We start from the raw sequence: 24,193 nt of genomic DNA on the forward strand, positions 1-24,193 counted from the left end.
AGCGAAGAGCGTCATTGAGTCAACTAGCTCCATTTTTGCGCGATACGGCATACCAATGGAGGTATGCAAAGGCAGCGATCCGTAGTTCGCAAGTAATGACTTCGCTGCCTTTGCAAAGCGAAATAATTTCAAACACACCACCTCGAGTTCACTATTCCCTCAATCAAACGGTCTCGCGGAAAAGGGTGTGAAAATTCAAAGTGCATCCTAAAGAAAACCACTGAACTTAAGCAAGACTTCTGGTTGGGACTTCTTGCTTACAGCACCACACCTCTAGAGTGCGGCCGAACCCCTGCAGGAATCCTGCTGGCCCGCGAGCTTCGCACCACATTGCCCGACTTGCGCTGCAGTGCCAACTACCAGGCGCACAAGCATCGCCAGACCGAAAGCCTCAAGAGGCCGCTGGCTCCACGGCAGAAAGGTGACTTCGTTCGGGTGAGGAAGAGCACTTGGTCACCGAAACCTTAAGTCTTGTATCAGTACATGTTTCCCAGGTCGTATGACGTCCTCACTGAAGATCGAAGAGTTCTGCTACGCAACCGGCGGCACCTGCTGCCGACCAGCGACCTCTTTGAGAGGGAACTGCCTTGACTTCGTCGACGACGCAAACAGCTCGAACAATTCGGCAACCTCGGCCCGCACTGATCCACCGCAGTCGCGTACCAGCGCGCCACTTCTCGGCACAGCGCCTCCAACGCAGGATCCCCCGCGCACTGCCTCGCCAGCACCAGCACTAAGGAGGTCATGGCAAAGATCACCGCCTCGGCGCTTCACATAGATGCAAGGACTTTGTACTAGTGCCTTAAATTTCCAATGCAAGTGAAGCCAACAAGGCATCTGTGCGAGTGGCATACAACATTCAGATTTGTTGGTAATCGAGCTTTCTTTTTTCTTCTTTCCGAAAGAAAGATGTATCGGTCGCTAAATCTTCGTCCCGTAAGCCACGGGACATGCGCACACAGTCGGCTTCTCAGAGAGAGGAGGTCGCCCTTCTTTCAAGTGGTGGCTATATAACTAGCGTGCGATAAAGCACTAGGTTCCTTCCCCTGCACCCGTGCTGTCATGTTTTATAGGCTGCAGGAGCCGATACACTTTGTAAAGCAAAATGAATGCTTAGGATGTCAACGTATTTGTGTTATGTGATGCCAGGGTAATAGGCTGAGTTTCCCGTTTACCATGGTACATTTTTTTTCTCCATTTTACAAGGGTGCGCGATGAAGTCAGGTGCAAGTGATTTTTTAGGTCATTTTTCCTAATTGCGTCTGATTCATGCGCTTCACAAAAATACAATTTCTGTTGTAGTAACAACTTGTCAATTGGAACCGAATTTTTCCCATTGAAACAGGAAGACAGTTGCAAAATCTAGGAAGAGCTAATCTGCCTGCCTGGTTAGTAGTGGTGTAAAAATTATTTGACCCATTTTCTTGTCTTGCGAATTTCATGGCACTGATGCTTACGTGTAAGCCGGGGCTCTCTTTTCTCAGTTTGTAGGGGTGTGCGATTGGGCTGGAGGAAGATGAAAAGATTGAAGTCTCAGTTTATTAATGCGAAAGCATTACTAGGCGAAGCGTTTTCCGCACCACCTTCGCTGCTTCTGTGGCACTGGTGGCATCACATATAATTGAGTACTATTTACTAAGTGACGACAAATCACTAATTAATTGTTAATTACTGATTAATGCCTGAATACTAATTAACTGCTAATTAATGACGCTTAAGCTTCGCCTTTAGGAGTGGAACGCGACAGCGCGTTGTAGGGCTGCCAGGGAGTCCATGGAACACCACCACCCGTTCGGCGCGATGCCTTGCGCTTTGAACGCAACGCTTTTTGAGGAAAGGAAATGGCGCAGTAATTCTCTGTCATCTCAGTGGACACCTGAAGCGCACCGTAGAGGAAGGGAGGAAGTGGGAGTGAAAGAGGATAGATAAAGAGGAGCCGTAATGAAGAAAATGAAAATTGTATTTGAGGAAAGGAAATTACGCAGTAACTGCCTCACATATCTCGGTGGACACCCGTCATAATTCAGGGGGCACTTTTTTGACCTAAAGTGTGGTAACTGATGTTTGGTTAAGATGTTAAGCTTCGCCTCTAAGAGTGGAACGCGACAGCGTCTTGCAACGCTGCCAAAGAGTCCATAGAACGCCATCGCCCATTCGGTTCTACGCCTCGTTCATCGGTAAATTGGTTTTTGAGAAAAGGAAATCTGTCTCTCATTTAACGAGTTGGCTCACAGTATAGCTCGAGGTTATGTCAGCCGAGCAGTGAGCCGGGTTGAGTCCCCAAATTTCACGAGAGATGCATTCCTATCATTTCACGAATACACCAATCAGTTTAAACTGGAAAGGAGGATCCATCCGCCACCAGACAAAAAGCTCGACAAAAGCCAGGAGGAAACGTGGCGTCGGCTCCACACGCGAGCCTTCTTTAGCCCGTCGAGACTAGCACACACGTATCCAACACAATACAACGCTACTTGCAAACAATGCGGCGAGATAGCCGGATATGACCACATTTTATGGAGCTGCAAAAAGGAGCCGCCACCGGCGGACCTACTACCAGTCCCTTCTCTAGAGCGGTGGGAGGCTGTACTGGCCAGCTCAGACCCGTTGACGCAAGTCCGGGCCAATGAGTGGGCTCACAAGGTAGCCAAGAGCCATGGGCTCGAAGCCACCTATAATGCCCACTAGGGCTCAGTGCTGACAATAAACGTTTTCCAATCCAATGTCGGTGGACACCTAAACCTCGCCGGAAGGGAAGGGTGGAGGATTAGAGTGAGCGAAGACACCGTATTCACTAGACGCGCCTTTGTTCATTCCAAACCATCGAGCTGGCACGGAGGAGTGGATAGCATGCTCGTCTCGCACGCCGAAGACCGGGTTTCGATTCCTGAGCTCGACCAATTTCCTAATCGGTTTTATTTATTTATACGGCCTGACTAGAAAAGCTAATTGGGTAATTAAGCAATTAACTAAGCTCAGTCCCACTTATTTAGAGCATCGCTATACGATCCCTTCAATTGGTTGCGTGGATACTAGCCAAAGTAGAATTGGCCCCGTTTGAAATTCGCGCTCTGTGACGTCCCGACCGTTTCGAGCCACTGAAAAGCGTGACATTTCTGTCGACATCTGCTGCTTACAACGATGAGACATTAAAGGCTTTCGCCTTAAAATGCGGGCGCGGTTGGGCCGGAGTGGCGCGAAATTTGAATCGCCGGAAGTGGCGTACCACTAGACGACCCCACGCGACCTACTACGTGACCGGCCCACATGACCCGAAAAGATCGCGGAGCCAACGCTCGGCACGAAATTTGAATGTCCGAAATGAATACCGAGGTGAAACGATGCGGGCTTTGGAGTTAATCAAAATGTAATCGACAATAACAAATTGCAGAAACGCCAATAGTAAATAAAGATGAATTAAGGTACATTAGAGTAAATTAAGGTGAAGTAATTATAAATCAAGCTTTATTAATGTGGGTATAATGTGTCTTAATTGCACATTGGAATGAATTAAAAATGAATTAGAGTAAATGAATTGTGAATTGAGTGTGATTTAAATAAATAAACGAATTAGTTTTAATTACATAAATTAACTCTGTCAGAATTGTTAATTAGGTAATTTTAGTGTGAATGAAATGAATTAATTGTGATTTAAATGCAAATTTTAAAGTAAGGTGTGTTAAGTAGGCATGGGAGAGCCGCAACGATGCAGACGCTGCTTCATCCGTTATTTTTTGCTACCCAGTTGCTGGTCCTCGCCTATCCCTGGTAAGCTGTCTTCCCTCAAGTGCCCTTGGAACTTTCGACGCCTGTATTCGCCGAAGAAGACCGTTACCTTCCTCCGGCAGCTTGCGGGTTGTCGGTTCTGGTTTCGCGACCTCCCATCATTGGAACACCACCGGTGCCCTGTCCCTACAAGACAACAGTATTGCTAGTGCCAGCAGTGTCATCACCTATAGATTGCCTATTGTCAAGTGCGCGCGCCAGCGTGCATGGGAGAGCGGCAAAGATGCAGACGCTGCATCCGTTCTTTTTTGTTACCCAGGTTAGTCAGTCTGATTCCCTTTATTCCAAACACCCAAGCAACCGATGCTTGCTGCTCATCCCATGCCCACATGTTATTTCGTTATTGGCTGCTGATTGCGTAGATGTTATGATGTTGCTTTTCATGTCCGGTGACGTTGAGGTCAACCCCGGCCCTGGCGAAAATGTTGACGGCACCAGCATCGAAATACTTTCCGAAATAAAAGCGCTTGCAAGTACAATGAAATCGCGTCATGCAGGATAATGTCGACCCTTAATGAGGGGAAAGCTAGCCAAAAGATCATCGAGAAACGTCTGTCAGATATCGCCTGAGACAGCGCCTCAGCGCCTCAGCGCCTGAGACTGGCAGTGGTTGAGACCAGAGAAGACACTCTTGATTGGGTCCATGATGCTGCTGAACTTAGTCGTGCAGTCACAGATGCTGTTAAAGACGAGAATACCATAATCCAAACTCGCCTCATTGAGTATGAGAATAGGTCACGCGGAGACAACATAATTGGGACTTGAAGATGAAGCGAATGAGACTTAGGTCCAAACCGAGCAAAACGTACGAACCCTTTTAACAGATTCCCTTCCGCTACAAATAAGTGATGAGATAATATCTCGCGCGCATAGGTTAGGGCCTTTCCTTCTAGCTAAAACCCGGCCGATAATAGTTGAACTTCTTTCCCTAAGACCAAAGACCGCATCTTATCGCAAAAGAATAAGCTTAAAAAGACCCGTGTTAGTGCGCAAGAAGATTTCTGTAAGGCGAACAGACAATCGCGGAAAAAGGTGGTAGAATTCGGTGAAAGCACTGGAGCGTTTTATGATTTTCGCTACAACAAGCTAGATGTGAAGAAGAAATGCTGCGTTTAATGTCCACAAACTGATCGTTTGCGCGAAACTGAGCCTGCCCTGACATCTACACATGCCATTGAAGCGAGAGGCTCTTCAAACTCGTCCGTTCTGGGTGATTAGGGATCAGAGGCCATTGACGCAGAATGTATTCGTGATCTGAGATTCCTTTTCACAAATATTCGAAGCCTCATGAGTAAACGCGACGCCCTATCCTCCCTGATAGGCACTTACGGTGCCGATGTGATTATTATCACTGAAACATGATTGTCTGGCAAAATTGATAACACTGAAATGTTTGATTGTGAACGACGTTACACTGTTTATGGACAAGATTGCTCTGGGTGTTCTGGTGGGAGAATTTGGATCGCTGTTGCGGATGACTTGCTTTCTTATGATGCTCTCATAACCTCGGAGCTTGAATTTCTTTGTACATGTATTAAGAAAAACCACAAAGAAACCACATTTTTTACCTGTTACCGACCCCCCCCCCCTCCACCCTCCAATCAGCGAACAGTTTTTGTGATAACCTACATGATTCCCTTAACAAAGTTTACTTAGGTCTCGAAAAGAACCGATTTTTTTTTTCTCTTATGCAATTTTAATTTCCCTGCTATATCATAGTCGGAAGACCACCCTATATTTTCTTCTCTTTCAGAATCGCTAACCTCCCTTGACGTATGCTCAACATTTAACCTCTGTCAACTTGTGAAAGAGCCAACTCGCATTAAAGCATCCAGTGCCAACATTCTGGACCTTGTTCTAACAACCTGCTCCGATTCCGTTTAATTTCTTACACTTGTGCCTGGATTAATCGACCATTCATTTATCAACTTCACTCTACCGTCACGTGTACCCCGCCCAGTCAAGCATTTTAAGGTAATTCGGGATGACAGAAATAGAAATTATTCTGCAATTAACACCGAACTGGAAAAATGTGCTGACATTTTTTTTCCACATTTTAAAGCGGAAGCCTTTAATGTCTCATCGTTGTAAGCAGCAGTTGTCGACAGAAATTTTCACGCTTTTCAATTGGTGGAAACGGTCGTGACGTCACAGTGCGCGAATTTCAAACGGGGCCAATTGCACTTTGGCTAGTAACCATGCAACCAATTGAAGGGATCGTGTAGTGATGCTCCAAGTAAGTGGAACTGAGCTTAGTTAATTATTTAATTACCCAATTAGCCTAATTAGCTTTACTAGTCAGGCCATATAAATAAATAAAACCGATTAAGAAATTGGTCGAGCTCAGGAATCGAACCCCGGTCTTCGGCGTGAGAGACGAGCATGCTATCCACTCCGCCATGCCAGCTCGATGGTTTGGAATGAAGAAAGGCGCGTCTAGTGAATACGGTGTCTTCACTCACTCTCATCCTCCTCCATTCCCTTCCGGCGAGGTTTAGGTGTCCACCGACAAATGAGAGACAGATACATTTCCTTTCCTCAAAAACCAATTTACTGACGAGCGAGGCGTAGAACCGAATGGGCGATGGCGTTCTATGGACCCCTTGGCAGCGTTGCAAGACGCTGTCGCGTTCCAATCTTAGGGGCGAAGCTTAACATCTTAACCACACATCAGTGAGCACACTTTAGGTCAAAAAAGTGCCCCCCTGAATTTTGACGGGTGTCCACCGAGATATGTGAGACAGTTACTGCGAAATTTCCTTTCCTCAAATACAATTTTCATTTTCTTCATTACGGCTCCTCTTTATCTATCTTCTTTCACTCCCACCTCCCTTCCTCTACGGTGCGGTTCAGGTGTCCACCGAGATGACAGAGAATTACTGCGCCATTTCCTTTCCTCAAAAAGCGTTGCGTTCAAAGGGCAAGGCATCGCGCCGAACGGGTGGTGGCGTTCCGTGGACTCCCTGGCAGCGCAACAACGCGCTGTCGCGTTCCACTCCTAAAGGCGAAGCTTAAGCGTCATTAATTAGCAGTTAATTAGTATTCAGACATTAATCAGTAATTAACAATTACTTAGTGATTTCCCATCACTTAGTAATTAGTACTCAATTATATGTGACGCCACCAGTGCCACAGAAACAGCGAAGGTGGTGCGGAAAACGCTTCCGCCTCTACCCACTTTAGACAGTCAAAGTGCCCCCTGAATTTTTTGGGAACGTTCATTGCCCGATAACTGGTCTCTTTTCAAAGACAAACTGGAAGCCCTCACTTATAACTACATCCCACTTCGTAGAATGACGTGCACTAAACATTCACTTTTGTTCAGTGTTTTTTTCAGGCGACTGTCAAACAAAACAAAAGAATCTTTCGTCGCTGCACGGCATCAAGCTCTACCGAGAGATGGAATGCTTATCGTACCGTTGCATCGCAATACAAAAATGCTCTTTTAAGCGCGAAACGCACCTTTTTTCAAAATACTTGCTGTCACAGAAGTGGCGGCAACCTGTAAATTACTTTTGTTTGTATAAAACTAATGCGTCCGCGTTTCTTTGTATGTGTCTCGGGAAGAGCAAGAATGCATGCACGCTTTTTTCAGTAATGTAGACCACCCCTCGCATTGCGAAAACGGAGGCGGCTCAAAGACGGCCCCGATACTGCCGGTCTTGAGCTGACCATTAGCGGGAAAGAAGTTGCGGCCTACGTGACTGCCTTTTTGGTTGTGTTTTACTTTTTTGAGTTTCCAAGGTCACCGAATCGAGAGTCGAAGCCTGGGGCTTCTTTTTAGTTGTGCGTTAATTTTTTCCTCCTCCAAGATGGCGGCCATGCAGAGTCAAAGTGTAGGTGCCTACGTGCTCTCGTTGCGCTTTTTGGTGTTTTGCTTTTTCGACGCCGACGCTGTGGCGCCGCGAGTGCTCGCTCGCTAGCGCCCGAGGGCTTTAAAAGGGGGCCGTATGGAAACGAACTTCAGTCCGCTCGTCGGTGGAAACGCTGCCGCCGCGAACTCCCGGGTCTCCGAGCCGCCGCACCGCATCCTCAAAACCGCAAGCTGCCCTGGACGGACGTCGCCTTCGGGGGCCGCACTGACTGCGTGTTTGGGATGGACTGCAGCCGCGCTTCCCGGTTTACTGTATGTTTGTTCACCTTCTGACTTTTGATCGACTGTATCTAATTGGCCTCTCACTTGTGTTCTGAACTGTGTAGGAATATTCAGTGTATAACTTAATTCAGTGTGTTTACTGCTATGTGCTTTCCGCAATTGTTTTGTAGAATGTAAATTATGTGTCTGTAAAAGCTGCCGCATTGTTCAATCGAAACTATAAACGTTGTTTTGTTGTTGTTACCTCTTAAACACGCCTCGGTCTCAGTCACTGCGTTTGCTTACCGGCTACGCCGGGCATCAAACGGCCACCCCCTCATTGTCCGGACTCGGTGATGATGTCGACTAGTCGCCGAACCCGTGACAATTAACTGGCGTCCGCGACAGGACGTTTGATGCGGAGGGAACGTGGTGAACTGAGAGAGACTTGTTGAGGTGTTGAACTGTGCCGACTTGAGAGAGGTGTCGTGTATGAACAGGATTTGCTTTGTGCTGAGCTTGTAGCTGTGTATTGAAAGTGTGCTTGGAGGAAGAAGCATGGATTTGGAAAGGCTGATAGCTATGGGTAGCCAGTTGGGGCTGACAAACGCTGAGCTCAGAAAATGGGTCGAAGATAAGCTGCGCGAAGAGCGAAAATGGGCCGAAGATAAGCAGCGCGAAGAGCGGGCGTTTGCCAGAGAGAGAGCGGAGCAGGAGCGTGCAGCCGCGGAGCAGGAGCGCGCGGCCGCGGAGGCGGAGCGCGCGGCCGCGAAGGCAGCTGACGAACGTCAGATAGAGATTATGCGTTTCAAAATAGAGAGTCAGCGACTAGAGAAGGAGACAAGAGAGAAAGAAGGGAGCCAGGACAAAGGTGATTTGAAGTTAAACACAAGTAAACTCCTGATCCCATTTGACGACCGGAAGGATGATTTAGATGCGTATATCAGACGATTTGAAAGCATTGTGAAGAGCCAGAAGTGGCCGGAGAGCCAGTGGTCGACAGCGCTAGCTACTTGTCTGAGTGGGGAAGCCCTTAGTGTTTATGGGCGTTTGCCGCCGGATGATGCAGCGGATTATACGAAGGTGAAAACCGCCCTTTTGAAGAGATTTCGTTTCACCGCAGAAGGATTTCGAGAGAAATTCAATACAGGAAAACCGGCGGATGGCGAAACTGCAGCTCAGTTCTCAGCGCGTCTCAGCCACTATTTTGACCGCTGGATCGAACTTTCAGGCATCAAGACAGAGTTTCAGGAACTCAGAGAGCTCCTCATTAAAGAAAGATTCCTACAAGGCTGTCATTCGAACATGGCACTTTACCTGAAGGAGAGGAAAACAAAATCGCTAGGAGAGATGTTGGACCTAGCTGATCAGTTTTTAGAAGCACAAGGAAGCCTGAATCTCTCCAAGTCAAAGACAGACAGCCGAGACGATGCCGGGAGGCCCGAAAGCGAAGGAAAGAGAATCAATCAACGAGCACCGCCTCGCTGTTACCTTTGCAACCGCATTGGGCATCAGGCTTCACAGTGCCGTACCCATACCAGTAACAGTACTAGCGTCACCTGTTTCAAGTGCGGTCGGAAGGGACACAAGGCGGATGCGTGCCGCTCAGCGGTAAAGGATAGGCCACAGTCATCGTGCGTCTACTCACCCACCATCAACGTTAATGAGGAGAGGATTCGCGATGGCTACCTGGAGCTCAAAAATGGGGATAAAATTCCCGTTGTGAACGCGGTCATGCAGACGCGACCGAAATTCCTCGTTGAAGGACTGCCGGTGGTGGCTGGAACGTTGGCAGGCAAGAGCATATCGGTACTGCGGGATACCGGATGCAATACGGCGATCGTGAGACGAGAGCTCATCAACGACGACCAGCTCACAGGAGAGAAGAGGCCAGTTTATCTAGTGGATGGAACAGCTAAGATGCTGCCTGAGGCGCGGGTTCACATCGACACCCCGTATTTTTCTGGGATTATATCGGTGCTCTGCATGGAGGAGCCGCTGTATGACTTAATTCTCGGAAACATAGAAGGCGCCAGAGCTCCAGATGACCCGGAGGAATTGGTTGAACAACCGGTCAGCAACGAGCTCGCTGAAGAGGAAGTTGCAGCGGTTGTAACAAGAGCGAAAGCAAGGGAGCAAAACAAGAAGTTCCAAGCGCTTAAAACCCCCGGCGTCGCAGTGGAGCCAAGCAGGAAGAGTTATGCAGAGGAGCAAGCAGAGGACCAGTCGCTCAAGCACTGCTTCTCCGAAATTGGCAAGAAAGTGACTTGTAGGGATTCGCAAGGAAAAATAGAATTCCAGAAAGAGAATGAAGTACTGTACCGAATCTACACCGAGAAAACTGGGCGGATCGTGCGCCAGCTCGTCGTTCCAAAGTGTCATCGAGAGGCGGTGCTGAAAACTGCGCACGACGGAATAGTGGCCGGATATTTAGGCGCCCAAAAGACGAAGGACCGGATTTTGGAAGATTTTTTCTGGCCGGGTATCACTGCGGACGTGAAGCGATTTGTAGCCTCCTGTGACATATTCCAGAGGACAATCCCGAAGGGTCGGGTCGCCCGGGTGCCGCTGGGGAGGACGCCGCTCATCGAAACGCCATTCAAAAGAGTGGCCATAGACATTGTGGGCCCAATCCAGCCCCCTTCCAAACATGGCAACCGGTACATCCTGACCTTAAAGGATTATGCTACCCGGTACCCAGAGGCCGTAGCGCTGCCGAGCGTGGAAACTGAGAGGGTCGCTGAGGCACTGGTCGAAATGTTTTCTCGATTTGGAGTCCCTAATGAAGTCCTAAGCGACCGAGGCACCAATTTCACTTCCGACTTAATGAAGGAGGTGGCCCGACTTCTCTCCATACGCCAGCTGCATACCACGCCGTACCACCCCATGGCGAACGGGATGGTCGAAAAATTCAACGGCACCCTGAAATTAATGTTGAAGAGAATGTGCGCCGAAAAGCCGCGAGACTGGGAACGCTATCTGGCGCCGTTGCTCTTCGCATACAGGGAGGTCCCACAGGCAAGTTTGGGCTTTTCGCCCTTCGAGCTTTTGTATGGGCGGCATGTGAGGGGACCCCTGGCCATTTTGAAGGAGCTCTGGACAAACCATCACCTCGACGAGGAGGCGCAGACCACATACCAGCACGTCTTTGACCTCCGTAATCGACTGGAAGACACGTGCAAGCTAGCGCACGAGGAGCTCGAAAAGGCCGGGGCGCGCTACGCAAAACTGTACAACCGGAAAACCAAAGAGAGGATGTTTGATCCGGGAGACAAGGTCCTGATTTTGCTGCCTACGGACAACAACAAGCTGCTGCTTCAGTGGAAGGGGCCCTTCGAGATCAAAGAGAAGAAAGGAGAGGCCGACTACGTTATCGAGACAGCCGGAGGGAGGAAGATTTTTCACGCCAACCTACTTAAAAAGTACGAAGAGCGGGAAAGCCAGCCAATAGAACGCGTGTGCCACGCGATCTGCGGCGTTACCGAATCGGACAGCGAGGGAGCCATTCCTGTTCCGGCGCTTGAACAGTCGGAGGGCGAGCGAGATGTGAAGCTTTCTAATGATTTGACGGCGGATCAACGGAGACAGCTCCGAGAAGTGATATCAGAGAACTCTCGCATCTTCTCCGACGTCCCAGGCAAGACGGACTGGGCCGAGTGCCAGTTAGAGCTCACTAACCGCACTCCGGTCCACATAAAACAGTACCCACTTCCGTTTGCGACGAGAGAAGCCGTAGAAAGAGAGATGCAGCAGATGGAGCGACTGGGAATAATCGAGAAGTCCCAGTCACCCTACAATTCACCGGTCCTCTTGGTGAAGAAACCAGACGGCACGAACCGGCTTTGCATTGATTTCCGACGCCTTAACGACGTCCTGGTTGCCGATTCGGAGCCAATGCCCAGAGCGGACGCGGTCTTCGCTGCAGCTGGAGAGAAGAAATACTTCTCAAAGGTAGACTTTGCCAAAGGATATTGGCAAATCTCATTGACTGAGGAGTCCAAGCCCAAAACGGCGTTTTCAACGACATCGGGTCTCTTTCAATTCCGTTTTATGCCGTTCGGCATAAAAACTGCCCCGGCAGTATTTTCAAGATTGATGCAACGAGTGGTGGAGGGAATTCCCGGAGTGCAGCACTACTATGATGATGTCCTCGTTGCCAGTGATACGTGGGAGGAGCATCTTTCTTCGCTGAGGCAGCTGTTTGCGAGAATCGAGATGGCCGGCCTGACAGTACGACCAAGCAAATGCGAATTCGGGATGGAAAGCATCGAGTTCCTCGGGCATCGCATTGGCAGAGGTGAGCTGGCACCACTCGGTAAAACGCTCGACAAGATACAGGCGGCGCCAACTCCTCGAACAAAGCGTCAGGTACGCGCTTTCCTTGGCTTGTCGGGGTATTACCGCGACTTCATCCCCGACTACGCAAGAATAAGCGAGCCCCTCACCCAGCTGACGAGAAAAGGAGAGAGGAACGTCGTAAGGTGGACGCCGGCCCATCAGGAAGCCTTCGAAGAGCTCAAGCGACGAGTCTCAAGCCCTCCGGTACTACGGCTGCCAGACTTCTCCAAACAGTTTGTGCTGCGCACAGACGCCTCTTATACCAGCCTTGGCGCGGTACTAATGCAGCGGCATGACGGAACGCTTCACCCGGTGGCATACGCGAGCAGAAAATTGCTCCCCAGGGAAGCAGCATACAGCGCAATCGAGAGGGAGTGCCTAGCGTTAGTTTGGGGAATACAGAAGTTTTCCACCTACCTGTATGGGGTACCGTTCTTAGTTCAAACAGACCACCAACCACTGAGCTACATCCACAGAGCCAAACAGCTAAACAGCAGAGTCCTGCGCTGGAGCTTGCTGCTCCAAGAATATCAGTTTACCGTCGAGCATATAAAGGGCAAGGACAATGTCGGTGCCGATTTTCTTAGCAGGCTGTAGATTTGTCGCGCGCTATTAATTTTCGCTATTAATTTATTCAAGTGTTATGGTGCATGTATACACGGTGACTTGTAGTGTGTGTGTGCTAGATTTATATAAGAGGTTCTGTTACGCCCTGTATATCTGTGCACAGGTCTGCTCGCCGACTTCTGTGGGTCTAGAATATTATCGGATAATATTCCGAAAGTGGGGGGCCGTGTCACAGAAGTGGCGGCAACCTGTAAATTACTTTTGTTTGTATAAAACTAATGCGTCCACGTTTCTTTGTATGTGTCTCGGGAAGAGCAAGAATGCATGCACGCTTTTTTCAGTTATGTAGACAACCCCTCGAATTGCGAAAACGGAGGCGGCTCAAAGACGGCCCCGATACTGCCGGTCTTGAGCTGACCATTAGCGGGAAAGAAGTTGCGGCCTACGTGACTGCCTTTTTGGTTGTGTTTTACTTTTTTGCGTTTCCAAGGTCACCGAATCGAGAGTCGAAGCCTGGGGCTTCTTTTTAGTTGTGCGTTAATTTTTTCCTCCTCCAAGATGGCGGCCATGCAGAGTCAAAGTGTAGGTGCCTACGTGCTCTCGTTGCGCTTTTTGGTGTTGCTTTTTCGACGCCGACGCTGTGGCGCCGCGAGTGCTCGCTCGCTAGCGCCCGAGGGCTTTAAAAGGGGGCCGTATGGAAACGAACTGCAGTCCGCTCGTCGGTGGAAACGCTGCCGCCGCGAACTCCCGGGTCTCCGAGCCGCCGCACCGCATCCTCAAAACCGCAAGCTGCCCTGGACGGACGTCGCCTTCGGGGGCCGCACTGACTGCGTGTTTGGGATGGACTGCAGCCGCGCTTCCCGGTTTACTGTATGTTTGTTCACCTTCTGACTTTTGATCGACTGTATCTAATTGGCCTCTCACTTGTGTTCTGAACTGTGTAGGAATATTCAGTGTATAACTTAATTCAGTGTGTTTACTGCTATGTGCTTTCCGCAATTGTTTTGTAGAATGTAAATTATGTGTCTGTAAAAGCTGCCGCATTGTTCAATCGAAACTATAAACGTTGTTTTGTTGTTGTTACCTCTTAAACACGCCTCGGTCTCAGTCACTGCGTTTGCTTACCGGCTACGCCGGGCATAAAACGGCCACCCCCTCATTGTCCGGACTCGGTGATGATGTCGACTAGTCGCCGAACCCGTGACACTTGCCTAGACTACTGATTACTAACCCCCACAAGTTCTGGACTGCCCTTAACGTGAAAGCAAAAAGATATATGAAACTGAAATATAACCAAGGTGCCCTGGTCCCACTAAACGAATGTTACACATTATTAAAGCACACATTTTCTCTGCTTCGTAACAACTACACAAGTTACTCTTCCCGACATGCCTACCTTTGACTCCCAATTGATAGATGCCATAACCATTGACTGGGAGAGAATTCACAAACTTACTGATAATGCTAAAATGTCATCTTCTTCAGGTGCTGATGGTATCAGCAACAAGATAAATATCTTCCTGATCTTATAACATCATCAATAAGGCTGTTCGCTGACGACTGTGTAATATACAGAGAAATTTCCAACCCATCTGATACCTTGGTTCTTCAATCTGACATTAATAACATTTTTGTTTGCTGCGACACATGGCTAATGAAGCTTCCATATGTCTAAATGTAAATCAATGAAAGTAACTTGAATACATTACAAAGCTAACCCGCATCCATATATATGTTCTGAATGTCTCCCCTTTAGCTTTTGTTTCTGCACATAAGTATCTTGGCGTATACATTACCAATGACCTCTCATGTAAAACGCATATCGAACACGTAACAAAGAGCGCTATTTGCATGCTTGGTTTCCTTCGTCGTAACTTTTCACTTGCACCGGCTAGTTTCAAACGGCTTGTGTACAAAACGGTTGTTCGATCTAAAATAGAATATGCGTCTTCCGTATGCGACCCTAATATAAAGTCACTGATTAATACTTTAGAATCAATTCAGAATCGTTCAGCCCGTTTTATTTTGACTAACTACCCGCGTTCGTCTAGCGTCACACTCATGAAGAGATCTTTCACTGGGGGGTCATCTTTCTAGACTTTCAGTGGCTAAAACAAAGTCTTTTTTCTGCTCCAAGTTACGTATCATCTCTTATTGAACACCGACTGAAAGTGAGTGTTTCAAGTTGCAGAAGTAACCAGTATTTCTATTCTTTCCTGCCAAAGACCAGCTCAGACTGGCACCACCTGCCCGCCTGCATCGTCTCCATCTCAAAACCTGAAGCTTTCAAATCTGCGCTTCTCCATCACCTATCTTAACAACTGTCCTTATTTTATTCGATTTTGTATAGTATACTTACCACTCCTATCTGTAACCCCTCAACGGCCCTGATAGTAATAAAATAAATAAATGCCCTACTGAAAAAAAGTTCTATGATGCAATAACCTCATAGATCATTCATCATAGAATATCATACAATCTGTATGACATATCATACAATCTGTATGATGTATCATAAAATTCGTATGATATATCATACAGATTGTATGATATGTCATACAGATTGTATGATATTCTATGATGAATGATCTATGAGGTTATTGCATCATAGAACTTTTTTTCAGCAGGGTAAATACATAAATAAATATATAAACTCTGACTCCGCTGTCAGACACGACGTCACAATAGACACAGAGGCAAAGAGGACCAATTAGAGGCGGCGCGGAGGCGTCAGTGCTTTCACTTTACTCCAATAAGGTTTCCGCAGAAATGACGAGGACGGCAACGATCCCCGACGAGCTTCGCAAGACCCTCAAGGTAGCGCCAATACCAAAAAACATGGATCCCAACCTCCATCGAGGCAGAAGAGAAGCGAGGGCCGACTTCATCGAAAGAACATACGCTCCTCAAGCCACGACCGTGTATGCAGACGCGTCTTGGAGAGGAGGAGACACCAAAATCGCTGTGGCGGCGGTGGTCGATTCGTCTTTACGCGAAATGACCAGCGCGTCTCTCCGAGGCTGCACAGCTGCAGAGTCCGAGGAAGTAGCCGTTGCTCTAGCGGTGGCGGAGGGCTATAGAACCGGGCGGTCGCTAACAATACTCACCGACTCTCAAACAGCCTGCCGAAATTACATGAATGGCAGGATAGGTCGTCACGCGCTCCGTATACTCCTCGCAGCGAGCGACAGAATTAAAAACCAGGAAGAACAAAGCGACAAGATCCCACACAAAATTGTGTGGGTACCGGGGCACACGGGGGTGGCAGGGAACCAAGAGGCCGACAGGATAGCTCGAGGATACATTACTTTCCCAGCATCCGATGAGCCCGCGGAACTCGCGCCAGCACCCAGGGATTACTCGGCCATACTACAAAACTACAGAGGCAGAAGATTGCGGTATCCCCCACCGCACAAATCTCTCAGCAGAGAGGAAGCTGTCACTTGGAGACAATTACAAACAGGCTCTTTCCCAAACCTATATATACTAAACAAAATGCACCCTACCATATACGCGGACAAATGTCCCTGGTGCGACGGAAAACCTACTCTCTATCACATCACATGGGCCTGCCAAAAGATAGACGTGGTCCCCAAAATACAAAACCCGAGTGCGGAGCAGTGGGAGACTCTGCTGTCCAGCGACCGCTGTGAAGACCAAGAAGGTCTGGTACAGCGAGCTCAACGGGCGGCAGTGGCCAGCGGAGCCCTGGACTGAGGGCAACCGACCACTGATTAGAGGCGGACGACTTCGACAGAGAAGACTCCTGGGGGTAAAATCAAGGAGAAAACATCTCTGAAGATGCTCCCAAACCGCAGGAAAAAGGACTAGTGTAAAATAAAGTTTTTCCTTCCTTCCTTCCTTCCGCAGTGCCCTCTAACGTTTTTTGAAGAAAACATACCCAACAATTGGGACAAATACATTTTTTAACGGAAGAGTGTTTATGCTTTATGGGGGTTTAAGTGCCCATACAACTTCTATGTATTTCATTCTTTAATGAAATACATAGAATTTAGCCGACGTTAAAAAATCGCTGGTATGCTACTCTGTGTAGGGAGAGGAATTTGGGAGATAAAGACAGAAGGAGAGCAGTATGGGAGAGGTAAAAAAAACGAAGATAAAATGCGGTCATGAAATGGTTACTAAGGATGCAATGGCGAGTATTGATGTAACCTATGGAATGATGGAGTGCATAGTCCAACAAATAGGCAGTCGAAGTTCAATGCATGAAGAATGCGTGAAGGTAAAGTGCAAAAGAATTTAGAGCTTATCGAGATGTCCAATGTCTTTTAAATATGTAAATAGAAAGTTCATTGCAAGTCTGTGTTGCCTAAGGCAGGCTAAGGAACCTAAAACTTTGTCCATTGTTAGGGGCACTGGCCAGAGCTTCTGCATGCAATGTTCAAAGTACGCACGCTCGTTAGCATACGCAGGACACTCAAGCAAGTTATGTTCCACAGTTTCTATCGAGGCACAGTTGTCACAATGCGGACTGTCCACTTGTCCAAAACGGTATCGCAAGCCGTTTGTATATGCAGCATTCAGACGAAGTCAATGATAAAGTGCTTCCAGAGGCTATGAGGGCCGCCGTAGTGGAGGGCTCCGGAAATTTCGAGCAGCTGCAGTTACTTAACGTGCACTGACATCGCACAGTACACGGGCCTCTAGAATCTCGCTACCATCGAAGCTCGACTGTAACTGTCAGCACGTCCCCAGGTCTCCCACCCCTGCATTTTTTTTCTATTAACGCTGTTTTCGTCAAAAGCGTACCCTATTATTTTGCTATGGCGGTCTTAACTGCTCGGTGTGAGTGACGGAATAATTTCAAAAGAATATTTGTTACACATCGGAAGAATGGACTATTACCTTGAATATTTTAATAGCACTATGTTACAATTTTACAATGTTCAAAATTTTTCTCTAAAAATGTCGGACAGCTAGCGAGCGGTATCAAAGCATCCAGCTGCTAACATCACGCCCGCCAGCAGCAGATGCGCTTCTTGGACCGCTTCAAAAATAACGGCGCCACCGGTGGATCTTCAGTTGGCAGCAGCGAAGGCAGCGGAAGCAAGACTCGTTAAGCTCGCTCTGTGCTGTTACAGGTTAGGAATCGCTGTGTTGTCATTGCCGTCTTCAGGCGAGTATTTCTTGCCGCTGCCTCTGCTACTGACATATCAGCGTGTGCTTTTTTGTGCAAACATTTTTCAGGTAGTTGTGAGCGCTAAACAACACCGGACTTAGCTTAATGAGTTATGAGAAATCCGCGATATCAGAGCTAACATGGAAGGTGAGTCTAGGTGAAAATTACACAATTTTGGTATAGTATTGATTTATTTAATGTGAAGCTTCAGGAAACGAAACAGCCCCAAAGAGAACTTGAACAAGAAAACAAGGCACTAAAGGAAGCCAATGAAAAGTTGCTGCTGATTAGGATTTTGTGATAAAGCAAGGCTGCTAGCTTGAACGAAGGATTACAGCCACAGAACATTACTCGCACAGGTGCAACCTAGATATTGTGTTTAGGTTTACGGGGTTTAACATCCCAAAGCGACTCAGGCTATGAGGGACGGAACATCTAGAGGGCCTCTAGAAGTTCGCCTCCACCAAAATTCGATTGCCGCCGCCGGGATTGAACCCGCGTCTTTCGGGTGAGCAGCCGAGCACCAAAACAGCTGAGCCACCATACCGGCTGCAACCTAGAGATCACAGGAATGCCGCTAGAGAATGAAAGCCTTCTTAAAAGCTTCGAACGGTTTGGGGAGTTTCTGAATGTGCCCATTGCGGAAGACGACATAGATTTTGTCTCCGCGTTCCCACGAAAACAGAAAACGAGCCATCGAACATTGTGGTTCAGTTTAAGAGCCGCTCTAAGCGCGACGAGATGCTCCAGAAAGAAAAAATAACGCGCATATGAACGAAGACTTTGGTCGCACACCCAAGGAGCCTGTTCTCGTGAATGAGCATTTAAGCCCGGCAATGAAACAACTGCTTGACAAGGCCATCGAAAAAAAAGAAGTCTGCGAAGCGGCATTATGTCTCGACGACTGAAAGAAAGAGGCGACAGAAACATCACCTATACTGTACGCCCGCACGGTTGAGGACGTTGACAAGATAGCGTACAATGAATTGTCTCACTGCTGACATTTCCAATCACATCGAAAATGGCGGTCTTTCCTAGACACGTCAGCCACAGTGAGTTGTTTGGGAAATTACAACCTTAATTTTATTCATCTAAACATTCGGTCTACCCGGCACAAAGACGATGACCTGTCAGTGCTGCTGGATGAGTTTGAGTTTGATTCTGGTTTAATAATGCGGACAGAAACACGGTATAAATCTGATACTGAAATATATAAGTGTAAGGGCTATCGAAGTTTTTTTTTAGTATTTTAGGGGAAGATTTTTTTAGTAGAGTGCAAAATTCTTCACAAATTTCTTTCGATCTCCCAGCACATCGAATGCCTGTCTCTGTCATCTCGCGGTTACATTTACTGTGTAATAATGTGTAATTTATAGTGCCCTGGATGGTAATTTGAATTCCTTCATAGGTCGCCTTGACAGCCTCTTGAGATATGTTAAGGAGAACAGATATAAGTTACTACTCGGCGGTGATGCTAGCAATGACCTCCTTGAGGTTAATTCCACGAGAGCATTGCTTCTTTCAGCTGTACAATCCTATGGTACATCTATCGTAGGCATTCCCACCTGTGTTACCGCATGCACAGCGACGCTCATAATAGTTTTGTTAGGAATACAAATGCAGACGGTACTTTATCACGTGCGCAATCAGACATAAGTCCTCATTTTCCTATTTCTTCTCTCTTGAAAGGAGCCGTAAAACCAATGCGCCAGAGTTCAGAATTGGCACATCAGAGTTTCGCGCCCTGAAACTTAGATGCCCTTCTTACTAGTCATCATAATCATCATCATTTATTAACCCTTAAGACACATTATATAAGGGGGGGGGGGGTGAATGCAAGTGCCTAACGGTCATATATAAGAAAAGGCAAAAAAGAGAAAAAGAAGGAAAACTAGGCAAAGGAAAACAGTAAACAATTTATAAAGATAATCAAAGGCAATGTGAAAAAGAAGCACAATAGTAAATGCATTTACATAGTCAACCAAAACAATGTGAAAAAGAAGCATACAGAAATACACACCAAAGTAATAAAACGTGTCCAATAAAGTGATCGTTTTGCAGTGCATCGCAGCTGATACAGGAAAAGTTTTATTTCACTTGGATATGGTCGATGAGTAGCTGCCAAAAGTTGGAAGGATTAGCATCAACAACAATGTATACGGGCAAGGTATTCCAAAATTCGATCGCGCAAAGAAGAAACGATTTGTTGAATGCTTTGGTGGAGCCTTGCAAGCGCTGTACGCTAAATTAATTATATAAGCGGCGAGATGATCGTATCGGAATGTGCAGAAGGCTTTCCCGAAGTGCGGGAAAGTTGAAGTACAGTTTGCGGAAGACGCAGAGAATTGAAATTTTTCGACGAAGCGCTAACGATTTGAGATCGAGAGATGATTTTATGGTACTAACACTGAGTCGAGGTTTTTACTGAGAGGTGATGAAACGTGCTGCCCAGTTCTGGATGGCCTCGAGTGAGTCACTCAAGTAGGCATGGTGAGGGTTTCATAATGTTTAGGCTCGTTCTAGTTTTAGGAGATTAATTCACTTGAGTGAAGGGAAATAGAGGGTCCTGTTTTTAGGCTACACCCATATTCAGAGGTGCGAAATAATCTTTGCGCCCTCTTAAAATAACTAATACTGTTCCTACTCGAGCTGCAACATTTTCCGTACTCATGTGGACGGATAAAAAAGAACGTTAGTAAACGGTGTCTTTCCAAAACATTTCTTGCAGCTCATTTGCAGAAACCAAAACTGCTCAGGCACCTTCAGCGATGGCTATGTCTGCGCTGCTGTCGAAGCCACGGCATGATCCTCCTGCTTTCTAAGCAGTTCGTGACAAGGGCATATCAGAGGCCTGAGCAGTCTATTATCAGGTGTTTATTTTTCTTTACTTGCACACCAGTGTGCGCATGTTAAAGGCCGAAAGCATTTGGTATCCGCCACCTATCTGCGGCTCCAAAACTGTATTCTGGCAGAACAAGAGCGGTACTCTTCCGTATATTGCGTTTTGCCGACACAATGCGCTCGAACTGAATGGTGAAGTTCTGTGGTATTTTTTATTGACCGCTCTTTTCTCGTGACACTTCTTGCAATGACGACCGTGGTTTAATTTTTATATTTTCTAAAGAGTGTACAAGAGAGAGATAGCATGATCAGGTTAAGTTTTCACTATTTCAGGCATGAGGAATTATTTTCAGCACTATTCATTGGTAGCTCCAGAATTTTATAATATAATTGACAGGAGACCTGTTCGTGGGCGCCCTCAACTGCATGCTATAGGTATACGTCATTTCAACGGAAGTTGAAAGCACAAGGCGGCTGAAAACGTGCAGAAAGTGAAACACGTTTATTATAGTCATCTTTAAAGCAGCAATCTTTTTTGCATGACAAATATGAAATATAGCGTTCCGTTGACATGCACAGCATGATGTACAGGGTCGTCCACTCTTAGTCAGAATGCGCTAGCGCATGGCCGCACTCTTTGGAGGGTCACAGCGTCCGAAATGGCTGCGCATCGAAGCGAAGTGGCAGATGACGCGAAGCGCCGCGTGCAGGTGCACCTTCTCCTGCGCCACTTTGCTTCGATGAGCGACTGTGTCGCAAGCGGTGGCCCTCTGAAGAGTGCGGCCATGCGCTAGCGCATTCTAACTAAGAGGGGACGACCCTGTACTAGTGACATTGGCTGTGTGCAGTCGGTACTACGCTTTAATTTCGCGCGTCTCTCAGAGCCAACATTTGAGGCGCTCACACCGCAGATTGACCAGTAGCTTCGGTAGCGCCATTCATGCAAAACATGCGCCGTAATGGCACTGCGAGAGAAGGAACATTCCCGTAGCAGCCGTGCTCCAATGCGCCGGCAATGTCCGGTGGGCTTTTCTTACGAGCGATGAAGGCGAGTGCATTGATTATACCAGTCCGAGGCACTCTGCGCTTCCAACGGTGATGGCTGCGCTAGAGAATGTTCATACACCGTCAGCCTGACAGCGTGTAAAGAAAAAAGTTGACAAATGCGCTTCAAAGAGGTTGAAGGTTGACAAGTGTGCTGTCAAAGAAAAAAGACATATCAAAGTAAGGATAGGTTTCCTTAGCATGAACAGGATGCTGACACCAAATATATCGTGACAGTCAACGCAAGAAGTACAGTGAAATATGCTACAAATAGAAGAAACCATTAAGTTAATACTTGCTTCCTAAAGCACGAAACATGATAGCAGACAACAATAATAATATCTAATGTGAACATAAAATGTCATCGTAACGAAATAAGTAAATGCCTAAGCGACCAAGTTCTTCGAGCGAGCCCACGGCGAACTTCGTCACCAGATGGAGCACTTTCCCGGCAGGTTCATGGGCGTTCCGAGCGGGCACCTGAACTCGGTGGCGAACTGGACCAGGTTGCGCAGAGGAACGTTGCACCGGTCTCTCGCCGCCTGCGTCATTAAGTGACAAAGCGCGCTTTGGAGTGCAGCTCTTGGGCGCCCGTTGCTGCGTTGAGTGGCGTGCCTCGGCGCCGGCCTCGGCGTAACCGAGCCGACGAGCGCATCGAAAGATAAAAGTGATCGAACGAAGAGCGCCGCGGAGGACGAAAAACGGCGATAGTCAAGAGAGCGCGAGGATGAAATCGGTAGCTTGAATGCAGGTCGCGCGGCGACTCGCGCAATAAAAGCAAAACAAAAGGGGAGAAGATTGTTCCGGATCACGTTCGAACGCCCAGGCTCCCACTAGCACGTCTCAGGTCACACCCCTAGTCCTCCTCACCCCCTGAACTTGGCGAGGCGGCGCCACGGACCTACGGTTTGAGATTGTTCGAGCTGTGTCGAGAAGTTGGTGGAGGCAGACCTAGTTTGATGCGAGCTGCCGCGCCTACTCCCATTCTCCGCCCCGCCGCCCGTTTCCAATAGTTTAATGCTTGGTTTTTCGACAGCGCTATGCGGATAGCACCGACGCGTGGACGGCTTATTTAATGTGCTAGCACCTTCGGTGGGCGGCGATGGTCTTTCCCCTCTGCTCCTTAAACTGTGTGAATGCGCTCCTCATCAAAATTAGTTCAAAGGGCACTTGTGGAGGCTTTAGGTCGTGGAATTTTGTCCAGCAGCTTTAATTTGCAAGTGCGGAATCATCCTTCTCCCCCTTGCGACCGTTCTCGCTCGAACAATAATATTTGCCGTGTTGTGTAAATGATGCAGCGTAAGAAGCAAGTATTACGTGAGCAGCTACTCGCACGACTCGCAATCAATGAACAAAACTAAAGCAATCTAGAGAAAAGGAGAGACGGCGAATACGGCTTTGAATTGCGCTAGAGAATCCAATGAATTCAAAGCAATTGCAATAGCCTCACATCAGGCAGCGAATTTAATGTCATTTGGTCAAATGTTTAGGGGAATCCCCCAAGGTGGAGTAGATTTGTAATAAGGGAGTAATTACTCATTGACATCCACCCAAGCGCAGCCATACGGCTACAAAGGAAAGCTATACAGCTTTCTCAGAAACTTCGTAGTTAAAGAAAAATTCGTCCTGGTCCGGGGTTCGAACCCCCCGGACCACTGCTCCGGTGAAGCAGTGGTCCCGGGCTCGAACCTCGGACCAGGACGAATTTTTCTTTAACTACAAAGTTTCTGAGAAAGCTGTATAGCTTTCCTTTGTAGCCGTATGGCTGCGCTTGGGTGGATATTAATGCCATTTCTTACGAACGGCGTTCGCCTGAATTGACATCCTTGCTTTCGTCATCGCCGCTTGAATAATGCCACAATGTCATTTGCAAATGTTTCCAGTGAATATTCGCCGTGGAATGGCTCAGCTGCAAGCTTTAACTGATTGCTGTGCGCGCTGCCGAAGTCTAAAAGCATGTCGCTTCCGTTTGGCACTGCGTGTATCTTCTTCGGTTGCCTATGGCTGAAATACCGCAGCAGCTGCTCTAAAAAATCGCATTACCGAGAAGTTCAATCGTGTGCCAATTTTTTGCTAGTGGGCCAAGTTCTTCTGCCCTATATGAGGCTTATCTTTTCAGGAAATCTCGGGCATAAAGAGCGCTTTTGAGCCCTGCTCTTGCCTACGAGATATTATGTCAGCTTTTCCAAAGACAGCTCTTCTGAGAGTTGACAGCCACTAGAGGCTTAATATATCGTTGCATTAAGTTCTTCGGCTCACACAAATACAGCGCTTTTCAGGTTGTGCGTGGAGTGCCTGCTGTTGATTATCTGCCTTGTTCACACATGTGATACAGGTTTGCGTTACTCATAAGCGTTTTTGATTACACGACTGGAACCTCTAAATGCCCAACAGTGTACACG

The 24,193-nt window shown here is 47.6% G+C and overlaps 1 protein-coding gene across 1 annotated transcript; it reads left to right on the forward strand.

Annotated features, from left to right (window-relative positions):
* The first annotated feature begins 8,003 nt into the window (after nt 1-8,003).
* On the forward strand, nt 8,004-11,538 carry LOC149344951 (uncharacterized). The gene is made up of 2 exons (XM_089542813.1): nt 8,004-11,283; nt 11,499-11,538. The coding sequence occupies exons 1-2, from the start codon at nt 8,420-8,422 to the stop codon at nt 11,536-11,538; spliced, it is 2,904 nt and encodes a 967-aa protein (XP_089398939.1). The 5' UTR covers nt 8,004-8,419.
* The last annotated feature ends 12,655 nt before the right edge of the window (nt 11,539-24,193 follow it).

The sequence above is a fragment of the Amblyomma mixtum genome, chromosome 5, assembly GCF_055824585.1.
Source record: "Amblyomma mixtum isolate Tamu chromosome 5, ASM5582458v1, whole genome shotgun sequence".
Lineage (NCBI taxonomy): Eukaryota > Metazoa > Arthropoda > Arachnida > Ixodida > Ixodidae > Amblyomma > Amblyomma mixtum.